This window comes from Calypte anna, chromosome 12, assembly GCF_003957555.1.
Source record: "Calypte anna isolate BGI_N300 chromosome 12, bCalAnn1_v1.p, whole genome shotgun sequence".
In the NCBI taxonomy this organism is placed as follows: domain Eukaryota; kingdom Metazoa; phylum Chordata; class Aves; order Apodiformes; family Trochilidae; genus Calypte; species Calypte anna.
The window spans coordinates 20,675,806-20,699,262 of NC_044258.1; the positions used below are offsets into that span (position 1 = coordinate 20,675,806).

Here is a 23,457-nt window from a genome sequence, read left to right on the forward strand (position 1 = left end):
CTGCCAAGCCCTCCACAATATCCCTGTGCTGTCCCCTCTGCTCCCTGCCCAGATGCCTGGCAAGGTCAGGGTTGAACATTATCCCCACAGGGACTTTGTCACTCCATAACTTCTCTCCTGCCTTTGCTTTTTCACCCAGATTTTGTTGGGGTTTTTTTTAAGCTGTTTAGATACTTCTTCACCAAGGGGGTCCAGCAGCCCCTGGTGCCTTTGGCCACTTGCTGCACAAGGCCAGTGTCACCTACGTGATTATTTCCACCCTGATTATCTCTCTTGAATGGGGAGAATCCCCCCTGCCCCCAGAGCTCTGTGCCAATCCCCCCTGCCCATAGGGGCCCAGACATTCCATCCCACAGCTGGGAGCAGCACAGAGCCCTTCACAGACTGAAGAACCCTGTGAGAACCAAGGCAAAGATCTCTGCTGGAGCAGCAGAGGGGCACTGTGGGCACCATCTCTGTGTCCCCATCTCCTCCCAGCGAGGCACCAGCCTTTGCTTCCCTCATTTTCCCTTTCCCAAGAGCCACTATAACTGCATTCCTTCCTTTTGGAAAAGCACACCCGGGACAGAACTCAGTGTGAGCTCTGATACATCCCGCCAGGGTCACCTGTGGGAGCAGAGGACCAGAAGGGACACGACTGGTTGTGATGGACGCTCAGAAACTCAACACCTTTTTTTTTTTTTACCCCCTATCCCCCTTTTTTTTTTTTTTTTCTTTCTTTTTTTTTTTCTTTTTTTCTTTTCTTTTTTTTTCTTTTTTTTTTCTTTTCTTTTTTTTTTCTTAATGTTCATTTCCTCAGCCCCAGGTGCTGCTCTCCCCTCCCTGTTCCCCCCATCCCCTCCCTTTTTTCCCCCCAGTCCCTTCCCTGCGCGCTCCCTGCGCGCTCCCTGCGCGCTCCCTGCGCGCCGCGTAGGAGCTGCCCGCGCCCCGCCGCGCCCCATTGGCCAGGAAAGTTTAGTGCCGGCAGCTGATTGGCTGAGGGCGGCGCGGGGGCAGCCGCGGTCGCCAATGAAAAGCGGCGGCCGGGCCGGGACCGCGGGAGCGCTGAGGACGGAACCGAACTCGGGACTGTGCGAGGTGGGGACGGGACGGGACGGGACGGGACGGGACGGGACGGGGTCCCTGGGGCTGCTTCCCCCTTCCCTCTCTCCCCTTGCCCGGTCAGGCTGCGTTAGGCTGCGTGCGGAGCGGGGGTTCGGGCTGGGAGCCATCCGGGTTTCATGGTTCTGATCCCAATATCCCCGCTCCTTCCCCTCCCCTCCGGCAGCCTCTGCGCTGGGCTAGCGGCGGGGATGGTTCCGGTGGTTCGGTACCTGCGTGTGGAGCGCCCGCCCGGCACCCCGGGGCTCTTTGCTGCCTCTGTCCCTGGTGTTTATGGGCTCTGGTCCGGACCCTCCCGAGGCACCGGGACTGAAGCTCCCCGGGTCCGGGGCTCAGGGCAGAGCTGTCCGGGCAGTGTGTGGTGTGAGTTACAGAGGGGACAGAAGGATCTCTGAGGTTTTTCCTCTCCCTCAAGAGGGCAGATCCGGCTGGGCTGTGGCCGTGGCTGTGCTGGCTCTGCCCAGCCTTGCTTCCTTCTCTACAATGAATCTACTTCAGCAAAGCTTCGGCTGGAAAAACAAAACCAGATGCTTGCTGTCTAAATGAACTTGCTGAAGGCTCTGCCCACCGCTGCTCTGAGCTGCTGTCCCCTCCGAGCCCCTGGGAAGCCTTTGCACCTCTGCCACAGTGCCCTTGGGTGAGCAAAGCAACCAGAATAACCCAGCTGCCCTCCTGGCACGGCCTGGGGCTGAAGGGAAGGGATTTTGTTTGCTAAATAAAAAACATGTGGAATGGGCCGCCAGGGAGCAGCTGCTCTCACGACCTTCCTGGTGGTACCTTTGTCACTGCAGAATTAGGGGATGAGTTCAGCACCTCCTGCCAGCTCTCCTCGGTTTCCATATGGTTGTCATCCCATCTCCTGCTGCCAGGAGAGTCACCGTGCCAGGACTTGGCCTCTCGGGGTCTGCCGGGGCACAGGGGCACCCCTGACCCTTCCCAGGGAATGGCACCCTTGACCATGAATTTCTAGGAGGGATTTCTTGCCAGTGCTGTCCCTGGAGGTCCCTCCCTGGTGGTCAGGATGGGAAGGTCAGCCTGTCTGTCCTCACTCCACCCTGTTAGGTCTCAGCTGTCCCACTGCTGGATCCCCAGGAAAGTTTGTTTGTTTGTTTGTTTGCTGGGTTTAGTGAAAAACTGGATGCTCCTCTTGGGTTGCCCCGGGCAGATGTTGGTGTTTGGCAGCACAGCTTGTGGTCTGGGTGGCAGGGATGTCCCCTCAGCAGTGTGATGGTGCTGCTCTCTCTGTGCCCTGCCTGAAGTACCTGATGCTTTGAGGTGGGACTGAGGGATTCCTCCCTTCCTTGCCCCCTCTGCTGTCCCTGCTGTCCCCATCGGTGCTTGCCAGCAAGGAGAGGCTCCTCCTGTGTGGCACTGTGAGCTGACCCTGTCCCCATGGACAGGACAGTGGCCAGGGCTTGGTGAGGACATGCTGGGAAGGTCATCTCTGGTCTGGCATCCCCAGGATGTCCTCTGCCAGCAGGTCCCTGTTGCTTGTAACCCTTAGGCATGTCCAGAGGGTCCTGATGGCCACAGGACCTCTGGGTGCCAACTGGAGGCCCTTGGGAAGCTCTGCCCAGGCCCTGGGTGAAGCCCAACCCTGCAGGAGTGAGAACTGACCCTTCCTCAGGGGTGACTGCAGCTCTGGATTGAGGGCTGAGCAAATCTGTGCTGTGGAGCAGAATCCCCCTCCCCAGCTAAGCTGTCCCTGTGCCAAACCCATCTCCCAGGAGCTTCTGGAGCATCATCCCCAGGGGATGGAGCAGGGCATGGAGCAGGGCACACAGCAGCACATCAGAGGGCTCACAGTGCACCCTGAAAGCCTTTCCAAGCTGAGCAGCTGGGTACTGAGCTCCCCTTGGGGAAGCACAGAGGATGAGGCCTCTGCTTCCATTTCACTGGCATCTGGGGAGGGACCAGGGCTGGCTGGTGGCTGTGAGGGGTGGCAGTGCCCACGGTGACACCCTGAGTCCCCATCACCTGAGCTGGAACCAGGCTTGGCAGTGCCAAAAAGGAATAGTCCCAGCTCGCTTGCACTTCAGGAGAGGTATGGCATGGCATAATAAAAACCAGAAAGTCATACGGCCCTGGGTCACTGTCTGAATAATATCTGTCCAGAGACAAACGGGTGTCTCAGGCTGTTCAATTTCCTGAATCCTGAGCAGGGCACTTTTTCTGGGCATGGGGTGGATTCCTGTCAAGTTTTAATTTGGCTTGGCAGTGTCACACAGGCAGCTTGAGCAAGTCAGGGAAGGCAAGTCTGGAACTCATTAGGGCTTGTTGCAGGGCCCTGAAAATTTGATTTTCAATCACTGTTGGGTTTAATTATTGTTGATGTCTTGCCTAGTGTATTATGGGATTCTTTCTGAGGAAATTAAACCAGCATGAGTGGGACGGCACTCTGTTTGGCAAATGGATTGTTTAGATTAAATTCTAAATGGAGAGTTAAAATCTGAACCAAAGATAAAGCGTGATGGCTGGCATTTTGTGTGCTGCTGGAGTGGGTTCAGCTGGATGGGGCAGGCAGCAGGGTTTGTGTACTCTTCTCCCTAAACTCGGCCCATTTTTTGTCCGGGGAAGAAAATAACCCACTAAGCTAAAAGCCCCGTTCAAAGCCAAGGTAAAGTTTACTCAGTTAATGCAAATTTTGGTTCTTTAAGGTTTTTCTTCCTTCAGTTCTGCAGCGTGGGGTTTTGCAAAGAGGCAGAGCAGGCAGGGTGCAGGGCAGGAGGGCAGCAGCACTGCTGCTGTGGTCACCGCTGGGGACAGGGGCCACGGGGACACTGAGCAGCTGGGAACTTGCCTTGGGAAAGGCCAACAACTCAGAGACAGAATTCCAGGAGTGAACTGGAGGCTCAGTTTTTTAATGCATTTTATGCCTGTCCCTCAGTCGAGGTGTGCAGGACACCCATGCTGAATGGAGCCCTGGCTGTGTCCCCCAGCACTGTGTCTGGTGATGCTCTGCAGGGCTGGGGGATGCATGGCCTCAGGGGAAGATGCTCCCCTCCCAAAGAACAGGGTTATGCCCAGAAGTAGGACACATCTGCAATATCTCCACTCTGTCCACAACCACTTCCAAGCAACTTGGACACTTCAGGGTCCCCCATGATTTTGTGTAAAGCCTGTCAGTAACTGCAGAGCCATTGCAGCTCCATTTCTATCAGTCACACCACAGAAAGTTATTTACCCCTTCCAGACATCTTTCATGGTGGTGATTTCTGGTTGTAGTCTCTGCACAGCCTGGCAGAAGCTCAAGGTTCATCCCTTCTGTGAAGCCTTTAGATGGGCAGGGGGGCTGCTCCCTGTGACAGGAGGGGATCTGGGGGGTGGGTCTGGCCCCCTGGGTACCCCCAGCTGGAAGCTGGTTTGTACCCCTGGGACTGAACCCCTGGCCCAGGAGCAGGGTCAGGACTGGAGCCCTGGAGAGGAAGCAGCTGTCATGGGAAGCAGATGTGGATCCTAATGCAGAAACCTGCTCAGCTCTGGGCCTGTATTTATAGATATGAAATCATAAAGCAGCCCACGGGTTAAAGAGCTTATTTTGGGATTTGGACTCAGAGCTAAATCGAGTCCCATAAAACACAGTTTACAAGTTACAAAATCCCTCGTCCTGCAGTGTTGAGAGTGTTTAAGATTTTTTTTTCCCCTCTATTTAAAAAGGAAATATTGTATTTCAGTCATTCAGGAAAAGAAGTATTCGGATGTCCTAGCTTGAAGCTGTTGCTCCTTTTAAAGATGGGGCTCAGAGAAAGGGAAAGATTTTGGGGCAGCTTTTTGTAAGTTTTGGAAGAGGAGAAGTTTCCTGGTGTGGTTTCCACTGATCACATCCTCTCACCACCTTGCCTTCTCCAAACCCTTTGGCCTCATCCCTTCAGCTCCTGAAAGCCTCTGCCCTGCTCCTGGGGGGTTCTGTCCCTCTGCAGGGGGGACTCTCCTCTTGCTGGGTTTGCTCTCTGCAGGTCTGTGCCCATCCCTTTGGCAGTTTGATGCAGAGCACAGTGAAGCAGTTGGTAGAACTGACACGAGTAGCAGCTTCAGCCCATCACCAGCTACCAAATGAGCTCAGACTCATTGATTTGCTATTTCTGAAGTCCTAGAAACGTGCCACACCAAAGCACCTCACCTTATTTCCCCTCTGGGTGGGAGGGTAACTTATGGCAAGATTATAAAGGTCCAGTGGAGGAAAAAAAATATTCTGTGTTCCTATCACCCCTGCTGCCAAGTCTGCTTGGACAACCAAAGAGCATCCACGAGTGCCAACTACAACAGGGAGTGTGGAGGAGGCCAGCCAGCTCCTGTCAGCAGTGGGTCTTAATCCAGTGACCCAGTATAGCTGCTAGTTTAAGTGACCTGCTCTGGGTCTGGGCACTGGGGATGGGACCACAGCCTCTGAGGCTGAGGTGACAGCTTTGCAGGAGCTGGCAGAGGGCTCTGGGTTTGCTACCCCCTTCCCTCTTAAACACTTTGTGCCTAAGCCTTTCATTTTACTGCATTCTTGCACAGCTGGATGAGCCTGCTGGGTTTCTGAGGGGTTTGTGGAGCTGTTGCAGGGAAGGTGCAGCAGAGAGGAATGGGGAGGAGGAGGAGGATGGGTGGCCAAGCATGCTGCTGCACCCTGCCTTGGGGCACATCTGCACCTTTCCTGTGTTTGGATCCTCTCAGCTGGACGTGCACGTAGCAGAGCTGAGGAGGTGTTTAGGAGGACCTGACCAGTGGTGGTGTACAGAAATGTGATGGGAGCAGGTCCTGAAGTGCAACAAGTCAGTGCACTGAGGGGACCCTCCCATTCCTGGTGACAATCCAGCACCTTCTGGAGCTGGAGGTGGGGAGGAGGGAGCTGGCTGGCTGGAGGTGACTGATGAACAATGAAACACTTATCTGAGCACTCTGGAAGTCAGCCCAGCTGCTGTTCAATTAAATCTGGTTGGATTCTTCCCATCACACACACCTACTCCCTCCCTTGGTTTGGTAATTAAGACCAAGGGTCTGTAGCACTGTCTTGCTTGTGGAAAAATGTGTTCATCTTATTTTTCAAAGTTTGTCCTTATCATTAATTCACACATTGTTAGTGGAGAAAGGAATGCTGCCAACTATGTGCTCCTGGAGGAGTGAGGCATTTGCAGAGCCTCTGGTTCTGCTGTGTTTGTCATCCTGTAGGTTGGGACCTGGCAGCTCCACTGGAATAGTTCCCTTGGATGTCGGTGCCTCCCCCTCTTCTTTGTGTTGCTAAAATAAAAGATGCTTTCTATCTGTAAAAATGAGAAGAAAACAAATCTAAACAACGCTGTGGTACTACAACAGTGGATGTTTGCCCTCGCAAACCCTCCCTAATGAATGGCTGAGCAGTGGAACCAGAGGGGGCTGATCCATCTGAGACTTCTGCACCTTCTGCTGCAGAAGAGGATGAGCCAAAGCAAGCCCTGGGGTGCCTCAGGCTCAGCTCCCTGTCCTTCCCCTGGAACCAGGGGTATTTCATCCCCCCAGAGCTTGTTTGCTGGGTTCCAGAGGTGGTACCTGCAGGCTGAGCCCTCAGCTGCTCTAGTTTTGGGTCAGCTGCTCCTCTAGTGCTGGAGCACCAGGACATGCTCAGGGCCGGATCCTGCCCTGAGGAACAACTCCACGGAAGAGCTGTGTGGAACTTTTCAGCTTTCCAGTGATGTCTGTTGGGGATAATTTTTCCCCAGAAGCTGGAGAGGCAGGTTCAAGCAGAAGCAGGAGATCCCCAGCCTCAGGGAATTTATTGAGGGGTTTCCAAGGTGGGAGAGCAAGCTAGGAGAGTGCTGAGGGGGACAGACTGCCCATTCGGAGCAGCAATTAAGGTGCTTGAGGCCAAGCTCTGGAAAGGAGGTTTCAGCCACACAGCAGAGGGTTGATTTGGGCTCTCCTGCGTGGTAAAAGGATCTTAACTCAGTCTTTTGGGACTGGAAGCAATTGTTTAGCTAAGCCAAGCCGTAGGGTTTTTCAGCCCTTTCCATCCTGCTGGGATGTTTAGGCCATGTTTTTAGTGCCTTTGGTGTTTACCTGACATTCTGGACCATCATGAAGTTACACCAAAACTTAGGTTTGGTTTCTTTTTACTGCCAGGCACGTCTCTTGCCCTGTGTGGCTGCAGAGCTGTGCTGGGATGCAGGCAGGGATGCAGGCACATCCAGGGGCTGTCAGGAAGAGCTGCCCCTGCACTTAAGAGTTTGTGCAGCAGGTAGCCAAGGGTGGGAATCAAAGGGCCTCATTTGAGCCATCACCAGATTTGTTCTACTGCTGTGAAGCTTTTGCCAGCAGAGGAACCAGTGAAGGGGAAAAACAATCTGGATAATTTGACCAGATCACCGAGAATCTGATTTCTTCTGGTCCATATGCTTTTCAGCCTGAATTAGGAAACGAAAGCAGGAGTGAGGCTGCTTGACACTGGGTTACTTGTTAGCTCAGAGTGGCTCTTACCAAGGTCACCTCTTCTGTAGGGACCTATTCAAGCATGGATGCCTCAATGAAGACTCCCCAGAGTGTACAGAGCAATGTGGGAGCAGAACCAGGGCAGCTCTGGTTACGGGGGGATTTGGGGAAGCAGGAGAGGATCCATTCCTTCTGAGCAAACCAGGGTTCTGCCTGCCCTTTAATTCTGGGCTGTCTCATAAGGTGGGTGCCTTGGGCTGGGCACATCAAATGGTTGTATTTAAGACACCAATCATAGCAAATCTGCCCTGCTGGACCACGGGAGGAAGGAAAGTGCAACCAAAGAGGGAATTTTGTGTGTGCACTGAGTCTGGCTTTCTTCCTGCTTTCAGCCAACACGCAGCCCCTTGGATGTGTTTGTGTTTTGCTGTTGGGCTTGGCTGACTTTGGTCCCACAGCCCATGTAAATACTGCTCAGCCCTGACTGACACTCAGGTGCTTTTCCAGAGCCTGCAGTGCTCCCTCACCACGGTACCGGTACCGGTACTGATACCTCTTCTGTTGGATGTCAACACTTACACTCCAGTTCCTGCTAGCCTGGCAGTCTGTTAGCTCCCTGTAATTATGCAGCTTTGCTCTATTCTAGTTAAACAGTGACAGCCAGTTCATAGCTCCCCATCCCTACCCCTCAACAACTGTGCTGAGCAAACACATCCCGCCCATGGGAGTATCAAATGACTTCTCCCTTTCCTTTTGTTCAAGGGACTTTGTCTCAAAATCAGAGTTGTTAATCTCTAAAATCCCTTCCAGATGGAGGGACCCCACCCAAAGCCTCCAGGTGTCCCCAGAGCTTCCCTGCAGCTCTGCCCTGGCTCTGGCTCCTTGGGCTGGGGTGTCCAATGCCAGCACTGGGGCAGGGGCTTCCACGGGGTGTCTGCTGTGGGTGCTGGAGAGCCATCTGCCCATGAGGAGAGGTGAAACAAGGACCTGGGCTCTGAAGGGCTGTTGTGAACTTGTAGTAGCTTTTTGGAAACCAGCTTTTCCTCTTCCCTGCCTAAAAAGGAGGAGAAAACATACTTGAGGTGGTTACGTGTCTCCATCGCCGGTTTTAGTCTCCAAATAGGGTGTTGTGCAACCAGGGCTTTGGGGATCCAGAAAGCTCTGCAGGAGCCCTGTTGGCTGCTCCCTTCTGGGGCAGCTGCTCCCAAAAGTCTTTTTGGAGGCATGGTGGTCACTGCTGCTGCTGACTGAGGGGATGTCCCCTTCTGGCTGAAGCTGCCCTGTGGTTTCCTGTGCTGCTGCTGGTGCAACCATCCTGCCAGGAGGCTCCTTGGCCTCTCAGGGCAGTGCTGTCCCATCTGCAGGACAATGGCAAGCTCAGTTTGTGCTAAGATCAAGATCACTTGGATTTGCAGGAGATGGGAACTAAAGGGCTTCCAAAGGAGTATGGTTCAAGATCTCTGATCAGATAAGGATCTGCTTCCTTCAGTTACCAGCCTGTTGTTACAGGGACTGCTTTAGCAGCTGGAGCTGGCTCCAGTTCCCTGTTTCCACCTTGTCTGTCACCTCACCAGGTCAGTGCTGTGGCCTCATGATGTGCAGCATGCTGCTGGGGGTCAAAACTAAGAGATCATATCTGCCCTGACTCTGTCTTGTGCACAGCTGAGCAGAGATGCTCCAGGGAGAGCCTGAGAGCACAAGAAAGTGAAGCATTGCCAGCAAGGGAGGGACCACGTGTGCCTCATGCACCTTCAGCCAATTCTTCAGCTGGATGCTCCCTCACAGCCAACTCAACACTCCAGCTGCTCTGTGGCTCATTGGGCAGAAGGGTCATTGGCCAGGGTGCACTGATGGTAGAGCAGGAGAACTTTGTGGAGTCTCTGCTGAGCTGTGAATGGAGCAGGATGGTGGAGCTGGACCCAGACCTGCTCTTAAGGAGGGCACGATCTCTCCAGACTTGCTCTGGTAGCTCAGTGCTCCATTCCAAGGAGTCCTTAAACTCTGACCCGAGAAGGAGCCATGCTTGGTTTTCTCCTTGTCACTTGTCATTATAGTCTCTCTGTATTCCAGCCCCTGAGCAAACCTAGCAGTGTCTGAGCTGGCCCTGCCCCTGGCTGGTGTCAGAGTGAGCCATGGTATTGCTGGCGTATGCCCGAGATTGTTCAGAGCTGGTTTTGTGGGTAGAACAGCCTCAATTTCCTATCATTTCACTACCTAAGAATTTCCTCTGCACTGACTTGCTTTCTCTCCTTTAGCAGCAAGAATGCTATAAGACATAAAAAGCCAAAACAGAAATCTTAAGATGCATTGTATAGCTAGTCATGGTGAGCAGAACTTGCTTTTCGTCCAGGAGCTTTGTTGACACAGGCTTTTTTTTTTTTTAAACAAAAATACATATTACAAATATCTTCAAATTTTTTATCTTAAACTTTTGCATCTCCTTGATTAACACTGATGATGGGCTTGGGCATAGGTGGAGTCAAAGACAGTTGGTGAGCATTTGTTTCCCATTATCTTACTGGGTTTGCGGTTTTTTGCAGTGTCTTGTGTCTTTTAAAAAAAAAAAAAAAAAAAAAAAAAGAAAAAGAAATCTCCTTTTATGCATATTTGAGGAGCTGTGAGGAGAAGCTCCATATCTGGGCAGGAAGTCCTGCTGACCAGGCAGCCACTCCTGTTGTGTTTGGCCCCTGCACAGAGATGGAAAGGAGCACCTCAAACCTCCCTGCGCTCCTGAGGGCGCGAGGGGTGACGCCGACCTCCAGACATGGTGGGCTTGGGGAGCCACCCCTGGCCTTGGAGAGCCTCTCAGTTTTCATATTGCTTAGGGATAGGACTTGGTTTGGTCTCTGGGAGCTGGGTGATCAGTTGTTGCTGTGTAACCCAGAGGCTGGGGTGCCCTGTTGGTGCCAGCGGGTCTGGGCAATGGCACAATAACAGTGGGTTGAGTGAAGAGCTGAGATTTGCTCTGTTGAACCTGATCCACTTTGCTGTGTTTGTTTGGGCTGAAGAAATGTGTAACTGGGGAGACAAAGGCAGTTCCTGGGGTGCTGGGAGGGATGCAGTGGATACTGCCATAGGCTTCAGGCTGAGGCAAGAGCAGTTAAACCTGGGCCTGGGGCATGAAGCAGAAATCACATTCGGACCAGTAGAACAAATTACCCAGTTGAATAAACTGCCAAAGCAGGGTGGTTTTAGCACTGAAGTGACGAAGGGAAAGGATGGGTTGTGTTTCAGTGAGGAGGTCATAAGCTGGTGGCCCCCCAGGTGACTGAGTTCCTGCACTGGCACTTGGAGACTGAAGCATCAGGTTGCTGTGGTGGGGCTTCATGTGCTGCTCTTGCTACTGGCGATGCTTTTCCCTTTGTTTTTACCCTCGGATGCAATGAAACTTTTCCAAATTAGTTTATTTAGTCCACATGTTTGTATTTTAAGTAAACAACCACTCATTGTCCCTTGCCTATACTCAGCTTCTCTCTGGGTCGTTACCATCAGAGGCAGTAAGAAAGCCCCATCAGTTGGAAGGTACCTCTCACACAGTTCCAGAGCTTGCCAGATTGTTAATGGCCTGTGCTGGAAACTTAAATGTCTTTATCTGTTCTGGAGAGCTGGCACAGAGCCGAGGAATCAAATGTTCTGTTTTTCTGGATGTTAGGAGCAGGGGAAGCAGGTTAAGACATTTTTTTAAGAGGTATTTTTCTGAAGTCCCAGGGTGAGAGGTCTTTCTCAGAGCTCTTCCCTGCCACCTTTCCTGCTCACTGCAGAACCCACCACCAGAGGGGTGGGAACATGGCATGGGGACGTGGCACCTCCATACACCTGAACCTGGGGGACCAAGGAGGTGAAAGCTGCAGGGAAACCAGTTTAGCAGCAGGTCATGGCAGTGCAGCTCCACACCTCACTGCCTCAAACCTCTGACTTGCACAGGTTCACATGAAACATATGAACTGAACCAAAATAACCTTAAAAACCAGCAAGGGCTGCAGGGAGAGCAGTCAGACGGTGTTTGGGAGATTTGAGGCTTCATGGGACATGAGGCATGGCTGAAGGACAAAGCACTGTAAGCACTCTGTTCTGGGATGGTCTTTGAGGATAAAGCCTTTCCAGCTCCCTGTGCTGTTTTCCAGATGTCGGGGAGCCAGCCGCCGGCGGGAAGAGCGGTGCCGTGTCTGCGCTGCAGAGGGACCTGCCCGGGCTTCCAGCCACATTCCTGGAGGTAATGGCTTGGCCTGGCTGGGCCCTGCCCCAGCACCAGCCCTGGGGACCTGCCCATGGGCAGGCTCCAAGCACCCCAAGTGCAGAGACCTGCAGAGCCCTTGGGCAGGGGTGGAGAGGACACGTGTTGGGATGGGACAGCTGCTGAGCTGGGAAGATGCTCATGTCCCCTGCTCCCCATTACCCTCCTCCCCACCCTCCTCCTCCCCATTCCCCTGATTTTTCATTTTTTAGGGGTGCAACTCTCTTTCACAAGTGCTTAAAGCCAGTGTTTCAAGCTTTAAAACCCCTGGGGTGGGTTTTCCCTAGCATTGCCTGTGTCCCTCTGGGCAGCACCCCAGTGGATGTTGCTGCTGGCTGTCCCCAGCAGCATGACAGCTGAAATGCTATGCTCTGGAGACAGCTTGTTATTTGATAACTTTATTTTCAGTTTTTCCTCTTAAAAATCTAAATTTGGGTAAATAGCCACCAGTATCAGCTGGTGTGGGAGCCAACTGGTTCCGTGTGCTCAGCTCTGGGCAGGGGCGTTGGGCTGCAGCCCTTCCTGCACACCCAGAGGGGAGAAACAAAGGGGGCTTTGAAGGGAAGGCAGCTATCCAGATGTCATTAATTAGAAAAGAATTAGTGCCCTCTGAGGCTGTCTTGCAAAACACCAGACTCTTTTCTGTGAGGCTGGAGAGGTCCTGTGTGCTGAGCAGTGTTCTCCAAAGCTGCTGGCTGTGCGGAGAGGCTGCAGGAGGCTGCAGCCCTGATCCCCAGCTTCAAACCTCAGCTGGGTGGGAACCCAAACTGCAAAACAGGCATTTGGGTGAATCACTGATTCTTTTTCAATCAGGCCAATTAAAGGCTGGGGTGAATCCTGCTTTGTCCAGAATCCTGCTGGCCCCAGGACCCTGCTGAGATGCCGGGGGTTGTATCAGAGTTTGTTCTTTTTTGCTGTCAGCATTTGATGGGAAAGCTGGCCAGCAGAGAGTGGCCTTGTGGGTGTCCTCACTGCTATAATTTAAAAGGCAGCCCCTTAAGTATCAATTCCTCTTTTTGCAGTCACTTTTTCATGGGCAGGTAGAGCTCTGTAAGAGTAGGGGGCTGGGGCAGGTGGTCTGCATTTACCCTTTGGAAGAGGTGGGTGCTCTGTGGCTGAGCACTCAGCAGATGCTCTCCCTTCTCACCTGCAGGAAAATCTGCAAGACGTGCAAATGCAGCCAGGAGGATCACATCCTGAGCTCAGATGTGGAGGATGATCAGAAGATCGGGAGGCTGCTGTCAGACTCCAGGTACTCCTCACTCACTGCCCGGGTCAAGGGAGGGGACGGCGCCCGCATCTACAAGAGGAACCGCATGATCGTCACCAACCCCATCGTCTCGCGCAAGGACCCCACCTTCAACACCATCACCTACGAGTGGGCTCCCCCGGGGCTCACCCAGAAGCTGGTAAGAGCTGGGAGGGAGTTGGCACTTGTGGAGAACACAGCTCAGCTTGGAGTAAGATCAGGGGGAGTACCAGTAAAGCATCAGGTTTGCCTCCCGGGGCAAGGATGTGCGTAGCACTTTGTGTCTTGGAAAAATGTAAATAACCAGAGTAGGTAAGGGAGGGGAATGCACTGCCTTGAGGTTTTTATAGGTTTGCTTACGTTTCTCAAAGTCTTAATGGGCTTTACAACTTGAAAGCTCACTGCTTTGGTAAAGCTCATGTCCAATAAAAACATTGCTGAGGACAGATCCCATCTCTGCTGCAGCCTGTGCAGCCCAGCCAGGCATTCCCAACCCCTCTGCTGGATGTGGGAGCCATCTGGGGGTGTCTGGGCTGGGATTTGGCCCTCTCCCCAAGCACCCCTGGAGGGCACCAAGCAGGCAGGAGGCTCTGCAAGCTGTGGGACACACACAAGGACAACAAGGTAATTCCAGAGCCCCATCCATGCTTCTGAAGCAACACTGGTCTGTCTCCACTGCTTCTCCCAGAAGCTTGGTCCAAGCTGCTTGGGTGACTTGTTTGGGCAGGAGTTGCCCCAGGCTTGGGCATCCCTTTGGAGAGGGAGATCCTACCTTGCCTGAGGAGCCTGAGCTCTTCATCATCTGGGTGTGAGGCTGTGATAGCTGGCTGGGACACTGGGAGGGTTTTTTAGCAAACACTTCAGGAAATTATGCTTCAGTCTGTCTCAAAAGCAGAGAAAATAAATCAATGGGAATCAATGCTGCATCTCAGTCAGCACTGTGTTTGTCAGTTATTCTGTTCAGAAGCAAAATAACTCGTCTTTCATAAATAATTATTTTCTCTGCTTGCTGAGGCAGTAATTTAAAGACAACTGGGAGTGGAAAAGGAAGATGGGGAGCACAGTTCCATGTCAGGATCCAAAACCAAGCCCCCAGTCCCACCTCCCCTCCTGTGTCTGATTCCCATTGCTATGGGAAGGAGTGGAAGTGGTTTTGGCATGTGGAGGTGTTAGCCAGCAGAGCAGTTCCTGAGGGAAAGCATTTAACTCTGTTGTGGTACCAAAACCATTCTATGTAACACTGTCATTAGTGGACAGCTTTTGCTCTTCAAATTAAACAAATAATTTAAAGCTGCTGAAAGTTGCAACCAGATTTTTTTTTCAAGGAGAATTAGGGAAAGAAATGTTGAATTGCAGCAGCAGACCCAAGAGGCAGACTTGTTATTTCTTCTTAAAACTTGTTTGCCATCCCACCTTGGAGGGGCAAAGGAGGAGGAGATGCATTCAGGCTTGGAGTGCTAATTGGGGCAGAGCAATTAGCTCCAAGGAGGGGCAGGACCTAGGGTGCAGGGGAGCTGAAGAGAACCTTGATAAAGGATGAAGATCTATTTGTCATACTTTTAGGAGAAGTGTTGGACATCAGCCCTCCTCAGGATTGTTCAGAAGGGGCTGGGGCCAAAATGTTTTCAGCCTTGCTGCTGTGACTTCCTTCTGAAGGCAGGCTGGAAGCTTGGGGTGGAATCCTGCAGGGATCTTGCTCTGCAAGACAGTGATTTGGTTGAAAGTAGATGAGGTGGAAGCTGCCTTTGTCAAAGTTGTCAAAGAGCTGATGAGTTGTTTAGTGTTGCTCAGATGTTTCTGTATTGAGAAGACCATGCTGAGCCAGACTGCGTACAGTAAACAGTTAATCACTCCTCTGCTTTTCTTAAAATTCAGTTTTTCAAATGCTGACCAAGTAAGAAGCAAATTTAATGCAGCTGGATGCTGGTCTTTAAACCAGAATGGCCAGGAGCCAACTGGCTGCCCCTTTGCTCTTCACACTACAATAGGAAAAATGCCTCGAGTGGGAAACTCCCTTCCCTGAGCACCCAGCCAGGAGTTAATTGTGCAGAGCCCAACTCCCCCAAACACTTGGAGGGGATCTCACAAGATCAGGGTTTGCTCTGCTCCTGAGACAGGGACCAGTGGCCAGGTGAGCAGGGACTTTCTTTGGGAGTTTGTTGGGTTTGCTTTGCGTGTTGTAGGAGTGACCAAGGACCTTCCCTTTGCTGCAGAATGGCAGAGCTGGTGGCTGTCACTCTGACCTGCAGATTGCACTGCTATCCGGCTGCTTTTTCCTCTATTAGGGTTGTATTTTTAATTGATAAGAAGGGATCTTTGAGTGTAAGCTGCTGTGTGCAGCTCACAGGCATTCTGGGGTGCCCTTGGTGCAGTCTCTGACCTGTTCCCAGAGCTCTCCCAGTCCTGGCAGAAGGCAGCAGGAAGCTGGCTGGCCTCAGGTTTTTATGTTTGTGTTTCTGGTCTTTTCAGCAGCCTTGTGGTCAAATTACCTGGAATAGTGGTGTGCTAGTGCCAGCAAGGGGGGGGATCTGCTGCAAAGTAGTGAAGCAATTCTTTGCTGCTTTGTTTTTCTGAGGAGTCTGGATTGTTTTTAAAAATAAAAACCCTAAATTTAAAAAAAAAAATGTCTCTAAAAACCACCCAACCTGTTTACTGAGGATGGAATTTATAACAACAGCCTGGCTGCTGCTTGCATCTGATTAAGTTCAGCTTTTTAGTTCTGAAGAGTAGAACAGCTCAGAGGGGAAGGGGCACGGGCACGTTTTCTGCCTCTACTCCATTACATGGGCTGAGCATTTGTCTTTAAAGCACCAGTGATAAGAATCATAGGATCATTTTGCTTGGAAAAGACCTTTAGGATCACCCAGCCCAACCATTAATCCAGCTCTGCCAAGCCCACCACTAACCCATGTCCCTCCAAGCCGTGTTTATGGATCTTTTCAGTCCTTCCAGGGACGGTGATTTTACCACCTCCCTGGGCAGTCTGTGGCAACCCTTTCAGTAAAGAAATTGCTCCCAATCTCCAATCCAAACCTCCCCTGGGCAACTTGAAGCTGTTTCCCTTGTCTTAGCACTCGGAAGAAGAGACCAAGCCCTCCCCTTGCTCCACCTTGCTGGTGGGGAGCGAGCAGGTCTCCCCTCAGGCCACTTTTCTGCCAGAGGAAGGTGGTGCTGCCTGCTGGAGGTGCCTGGGGTGGGTGACCGTGGGTGCTCTCTCCATGCCAGGCCATGCAGTACATGGAGCTGATCCCCAAGGAGCTGCAGCCGGTGGCAGGGACGGACGGGGCGCGGTACCGGCGGCACCAGCTGATGAGACAGCTCCCGCTCTACGACCAGGACCCATCCCACTGCCAGGGCCTGGCCGAGGGAGAGGTGAAGCTGATGGAAGACTTTGTGAAGAAGTACAAAGCTGAAGCTCTGGGCGTCGGGGAGGTGGCACTGCCAGGCCAGGGTGGTGCCAGGAAGGAGGAGGGGAAGGCTCAGGATGAGAGCATCACCGGCAGCAAAACCCCTGAGTCCAACGGGGCCCTGGAGCCCACGGAGGGCATCTACGTAAGTGTGCTGGGATGGGCTGGCAGGGGGGGCCTGGAAAGCTTTCAGGGTCAGATTCAGTCTCAGCTAGAGGGGAAAAAAGACAGCACCAGCCAGGGTGACCTGTGTCTGGTTCCTGGTGCTGCTCCAGGGCTTCTCCCAGCCTGCTGCTCTGCTTTTCCAAGCTGCCAGCACGGGGCTGGGATGCTCAGCTGCCCCACAGTGTGCTTTGATTCCCCAGCAGGACCCCTGGTGTGGTCCCAGCAGCCCTGCTGAGCACAGGGGCCATCTCAGAGGCTGGGTTATCTCCCTCCTTCTGCAGCAAGAGCTGTGCTGAACCACCATGGTAAGGGAATCTTCCAGACTCAGAGAGGTTGGGGGTGACATGTCCCTGGGTGACCGAGCATCAGTCAGGTGCTCAAGAGCAGAAGGAGTTTTCCTGTGAGCTAGTGAGTGTTGGCTCAGTCTGATGAGTGCCAGGCAGTGAACACAGAGATGGTGCTCCCAGGGCTGGGATGGCTCTGGGGGACTCTGTACAGACCAGGCACGTCTCTGGCCATAAAAACTCATTTCCACGGGGTGATGACTGACGTCCCCTAGCACCCTTTTAGATTCTCCCAGCACTGTCTGGAGAGGCTTTTGCTGAACTTATCATAAAATATGGTGAGTGAAAGATATTTTGTACTGGCCCTCGTCAGGGTGACTTGCAGCAGGGGATTTAAAGCTGGGGAAGAAGTGGTGTCTGAGTGTTTTCAAGACAAGATGTCTCTAGCCATTACTGCACTGAGACTGCAAGATGCTAAGAGCAGTTTTCATTCCATATTGGGTAATGTCTCCCCTCTGCTATGGCCTTTTCTATTAACTCTGACTTTCAGAGTCCAGTGATACAGTGAAAGTTTTTCACTATTTCAACAAAATACTGAATCAGACAAAGAATTTTAAGCTTTAAAAATAGCCAAGAAAGGAAGGTTTCTATTAAACTCATTAATAAAAGTCATCTTGGCAATAGGGGTTTATTTAGACTGCAAGATTGTCCTTCCAAATAAATACATAACTGTGATGTTACTCTCCATAGCTTAAAGCATCATTTTTCTAGAGGCACTCACTGAAAAATGGAACTGCTTCAATAGCAGTTTGAAAACCCATTTTGACCAGCACTCTGCACAGCTCAGCTTCAGTGGGGTGCTGGAGTTTCTGGCCATACTGAGCTCCTCTTTCCCTTCTAACAGAACACTGCCAGCTTGAATTTGATCTCCTGTGCACAAATTGCTGCAGCTGACCTGATAGGAATGGACTGTGTCCCAAGATCTGGAATGTTCTGAACTTCAGAACAATGTCAGAAGGGCTGCTGGCCTTGACAGAATGTTTTGCTGTAGAAAAATGAGCTATAGTGCTTTGTTTTGTCGTATGTGTGAGGCTGAAAGTAGACATGAGCAAAATAAGCTCTAGGAAGACCAAGAATGAGTCTTAAAGGGACTGAGAATCTGAAGTTCACAAAGCCAGCAGCACTGGAGGTGTTAATACTGTTGATGTGTTCAGGGCTACAGTGTAGATGAGCACAGGCCAGGAGTGGAGGTTTCATACCCACATGTCTCCTAACGGGTGGGTGTTAAACACTGCCTGTTCCCAAGCCTGAGGAAGCTCCCCTGAGCCTCCCTCCAGTGCTGCTCTCCAGGAGGTGATGCCCAGGGGTGCCACCAGCTGCCTAGGACCCTTCCAGGGCATGGAGTTTGTCCCAACCCTCCACGACCTTCAGGACTGCAGCAATGAGGAAAGCTTTTTGGGAAGACACAGTGCCTTTGGTTGAGGGGCAGAGAGGGAAAGCATGGTGCTGAGTAGCTCATTTTGGAGATCCTGACTGTCAAGGACCTTGTGCAATGCTTCATCATGGAGTCCATTAGAAGTAGAACACAGATCGGAATCTATTAAATACCAAACTTTTTATCAGCCCCAGCAGCTTGACTTCACCCTATTTCAGATCAAGGTGGGAGTCTGATCTATAGATTTATGAAGATCAGGTGTGGGGGGGAAAAAAGGAAGCAAAAGCAAACCGCAAAACCACCACCCTTGCTGTAGAAGATAATAAACCCAGAAGGCACCCGTGCTGCACCCAGACACAAGCTGGGATGTTTGTGTGGGCTCAGTGCTCGGGTTGTTAAACTTTATTGCACATTCAGGCTGTGTTGAAATTGGTGTGTAAAGGAAAAACGTGCAGGGCCAATGTAAATCACCATGAGAGAGGTGTCTGAGCTCAAGCTCAGCTTTTTGAGCTCTTCTGGGCTGCAGACAGGGGCCCATCCCTGCAGTGACTGTGTCCTGCAAGCTGAACGTTCTCCACTGAGCACAGAATCGTCTTTAACCCCCTGAGAACTGGAAAGCCTCCTGGTGTTACAAGCCACTGTGTTGGAATCAAACCAAACCCTGATCAAAATCAGCCCTTGTCCCAAAACCCTGGAGGCCAGCAGTGCTGTGAGAGCTCTGGTGATGCCTGGGGAGCTGCTTCTGTGGGAGCTGTCACTGCAAAACCACAGCCAGCAGAATGAGTTGGAAAAAAGCTTAGGAGAGAGGGACACTTTCTTGGCCAACACCTCTGGTAATTCTGCTAATAAAGTCTTCACTCCTCTCCCTATGCCGTGGAGATGTAAAACGAGTACCGAGCTGCAATCCCATCTTAAGTTTGAAGAGCTGCTCTTTATTTAGTGTGCAAATGGCAGGGGGATAGAGGTTATGCAGTGCTTAGGAAAAGCCCTGTGAATAATTGCCACGGAGAGAAACAGCAAAGTTGGGTTGTGGGTTTGGTTGTTTTTTAACAGTTCTCGTTGGCAATGAACGAGGTGGGAGTTGGGAAGGTGCCGGTGTTTGTTCTGGCTGTGGGGCTGCAGGGCCGGGGGGTTCTCTGCTGTGGGAGGGGGACACGTTGGGGACAGCCCGTGAGTCTGGAGGGGTCCCCGTGATGGGGTGTGTGACAGCAGAGCCCCGTGCCCCGCTCCCAGCCCCCACGTCTCTCCGCAGCGCTGCGAGGCCTGCAAGGCGGCGGTGCCCGGGGACTGCCCGGTGGTGTACGCAGACAGGGCCGGCTACTCCCGGCTGTGGCACCCGTCCTGCTTCGTCTGCTGCCGCTGCGCCCAGCCCCTCGTCGACCTCATCTACTTCTGGAAGAGCGGGGCAGCCTGGTGCGGGAGGCACTACTGCGAGAGCCTGCGCCCACGCTGCGCTGCCTGCGACGAGGTACGGACCCCCGGGACCCCTCAGGGACATCAGCTGTGCCTACAAACCCCTCACACCAACCCACACCTAAACCAACCCACACCTAAACCAACCCACACCCCCAGATCCCCTCACACCAACCCACACCCCCAAACCAACCCACACCCCCAAACCCCCTCACACCAACCCACACCTAAACACCAACCCACACCCCCAAACCAACCCACACCCCCAAACCCCCTCACACCAACCCACACCTAAACACCAACCCACACCCCCAAACCCCCTCACACCAACCCACACCCCCAGACCCTCTCACACCAACCCAAAGCTCCCAGGGCCACTCTGGGGAGCTGGCAGTGCCTGCAGAGAAGGGGCTGTTAATGGTAGGGTTGTTCTGGTTGGAGAAGATCTTTGAGAGCATCCAGTCCCTTACTCTGGTGTTACTGGTGTTACTGGTGGTCCCAGCCAGCTCTGGGCTCTGTCTCAGAGCAACAGCCCACCTCAGCTGCACGTAAAGCCTGAGGGGTTTCAGCCAAAGCAATCCTGTCCATTTCATGAACCCCTTCCCAAAGCCTGCCCTCCATGGCCAGCAGACCTGGTGGGAGGCATGGAGTTCTCCCAGCTCTGCCTTGGCAAGGTGGTGGAAATGAGCAATGGTGTCTGTCTGTCTGTCTGCCCTGCAGCTCATCTTCTCAGAGGATTACCAGCAGGCAGAGGGCATGGCCTGGCACAAGGAGCACTTTTCCTGCCTGGAGTGTGAGACACTGCTGACCGGCAAAGCCTTCGTCCTGGACACCGCTGGCCTCCTCTGCATCACCTGCAGCAAGAGCAGACACCTCTGAGCAGGGAGCAGCTCCCCGAGTCCCACCAGAGCTGGGGGGCATTTCACCAGAAGGAGAAGGTTTAAAAAAACAGAAAAACCAACCAAAAAAAAAAAAATCAGCCTGGCTATTGACTTTCAAGCAACCAAGTGCCCCCTTGCATGCACTGCCTCTTGGAGGAGTGTTTTGTAGGGAGGGAGCCAAGGAAGCTCCTGACATCAGCATGTCTGACCAGGAAGGACAGCAAAGGGGCTTCGGTGTCGTGCTGGTGTTTATCAAGTCTCTCCAAGCTTCTTGCAACTAAGATCTTGCAATAGTCTTTTGAAAATAACACATCTCAAAGGTAACTTTTGGCATACTAAACCTATGGTCACAGTCAAAAAGAAGGCTTGCTCTTTTTTTTTTGCAATCCATACTGGAAGTTTACACTAACAGGCTGCTGACAACTGTACTAAAGCAACAGGTGTGGAGGATTTAACTAACCTGGGTGATTATTTTCTGAAAGCACATGATGTAAAACTGCAGCAATGTGTGACTGTAGCTTTCTCCTCCATCATGTACAATAATGTAAAAATAATGAGTTGTGCAAGTGGGTGATGGCTTTAACTCTGGTGGGATGGTGCAGCTCAGCCCCTGTCAGAGTTATCCCTGACACTGGAATGCATCAGCATTCCCAGCAGGTCCCAGGGACCCTCTCCCCCCTCCATCTGCCTGTCCCAGGGCAGGGAGTTGCCACAGAGCAGCTTTGTGTTCCCACCACCACCTGGGAGGTCGTACAGCATTTAAAGCATGGGCTTTTATTCCAGCTGGGTTTGACCAGGAATTTTATGGAAAATAGCTTTCCATCTGTCTTGGAGGGGTGTGGGGAGGGTTATTGTGCTGATTCTGCAGTGTAATTCACTGTAATGCATCAGTGACCCCCTGCATAACCACACCTTCCTCTTGGAGCCTTCAGCACTCTCACCAGACCTTATCCCACAGCCCCTCCTCCTTAGGGAAGGTCCCCATCACCTCTTGGATTTGACAGAGGTGACACCATCCCAGGATCTGGCACAGGGTCTCTGCCAAAAGTATTTGTTCCTGAAGTGATGCTTCTGGTAGTCACTGGAACTGTCAGGTAGTCCGGGCTGGCAGGTGTCTGTGTGCTCTGTCTTTTTGCTCCTATTAAATGTCTGCATTATTTGCCAGAGAACTGGAATATTTTTTGCAGAGGTGAGTGTGCTGGGTTTTCTTTCTGCTGCAGCAGAGAAGGGGTTCCCTTTGGGGTGTGCTCCGTGCTGTGGGTGTTTGCTTGCCTTGGATAAAACATCTTGTGAGTGAGAGCTGGGGGGAACTCTTCCTGTGGCAGGGTTAGAGTTGGTGAGTCCAGGTGGTCACTGTCCTTGCCTAGGGAAGCCCCATCTGGGGCAAGGATGTACCCGTGGGGGGTGAGCACCTCCTACACTGTGTCCAGCCCTGTGCTGGTGTGTGGTTGATGTTCCTGGAGGTGCCAGGTTGTTTAAAGAGAGGGACTGAAATGCCACCACTGGAGCTGGAGCTTCAGCTTCTGACACAGGCCATCTCTGCTACCAGCCCTCCATCACTACTACCTTTATTTGGCTACTCAGAAAAAACAAACCCATGGTAGCACGTTCCTGTTTGGGTTTGCTTTTGCGGCCTGTAAATGGTAGTGGTTCTCCCCTGCAGGCCCTCTTTCAGCACAGACATTCTTGTTTTGGCCTCTTTGTGCTGCTGGCATCCACTTGAGCCCTTCAGGTGTTTCTGCAGCTTGTATGTAGTGTCTGCTAAAGAAACTCAATGCAATTAAACAGCTTAACAAAATCCTGTGCCTCTCAAGTGTCAGGAGCAAAAGCGTGAAATTAATGCATCTAGCAGCTCAGAACATATGTGAGTCTTTAGTTTTGGTATTAAAGCTGAAATTCAGTGTAAGCATGAAAGGAACCTCCCCCAGTGAAGCCATTAGGCTGCATTTTGCTGTGGTTTATCATCTGGAGCAAAGGAGGCTGCTGCAGCTCCTTCTGTGGGTCAGGAGCTCTGGTGCTGGAGGGAGTTAGATGGGTAGGGCTGTGCTGGCCTGCCTGCTGGAGCAGCAGTGCAGAGAGGGGCTGCCCACAGCACCCATCAAACCTGAGAGGTTTCACGGGGTGACTGCACCACGGGGACAGGCTCTGTGCAAAGCCCCCGTGGCAGCTGCTCCCCCCAGCTGCCCTGGTTTGCTCTCTGCAAAGGGCCAGGGCAGAGAATCCCCACAGCCCCAGGGGAACAGGTCCCACTGCACCCACCCAGCACCTCGGGGGGCATCATCAGGGCCTCCTGTCCCTGGCCAGAAGTGACAAGGACTTTGTGCCTCCTGCATGAGCATTCAGCTCGAACTCAAACGTTCAGTATAACATGTCTGCCAATACAGGAAAGTGTTCCTAAAATGTTTAAATAAACTATTTCTGGATAGGAAAGTCTTCCTGGCCTTGCTTTTCAGATCCTTTCCAGGTCTTGGGGTGGGCATGCTGCCGAGGGAAGGGCAGGAGGTGCCAAGGGATGAGGGTTCCTGCCAGGGAGCAGGAGGGAGGGAGGAGTGGGAGATGCTGCTGCTTCCCCCCTATGTGCAGTCACCCCCATATGGCCTCAGAGAGAAAGTGCTTTGAAAATAAACTCTTTGCTGGAGGAGAAATTAATACTGGTGTGTGGCAGGGCATGGTAGCTGTGCTGGCACACACCAGTGGCCAAGGGGCAAAGGGATGAGGTTCCAGCCCTGGCCAGGGTGCAAGGAAGGAAGGCAGAGCCCATCAGCAGGGAGAAAATAACCCATGACTGGGGAGAAACCACATTTCAGCTGAAGGTTTTGCAAGCTGAAATTTTTCAAAGCTTAACTGATCTGGATCTACAAATATTTGAAGTGCTGTCTTATTTGTGGTCCCTTTTCTTTT

General features: G+C 52.3%; 1 protein-coding gene across 1 annotated transcript; it reads left to right on the forward strand.

Annotated features, from left to right (window-relative positions):
- Positions 1-1,046: 1,046 nt before the first annotated feature.
- On the forward strand, positions 1,047-20,651 carry LMCD1 (LIM and cysteine rich domains 1). The gene is made up of 6 exons (XM_030458709.1): positions 1,047-1,077; positions 11,613-11,701; positions 12,876-13,131; positions 16,197-16,523; positions 19,515-19,730; positions 20,396-20,651. Exons 2-6 carry the CDS (start codon positions 11,613-11,615, stop codon positions 20,552-20,554), a joined length of 1,047 nt encoding a protein of 348 aa, XP_030314569.1. The 5' UTR covers positions 1,047-1,077; the 3' UTR covers positions 20,555-20,651.
- Positions 20,652-23,457: the final 2,806 nt, after the last annotated feature.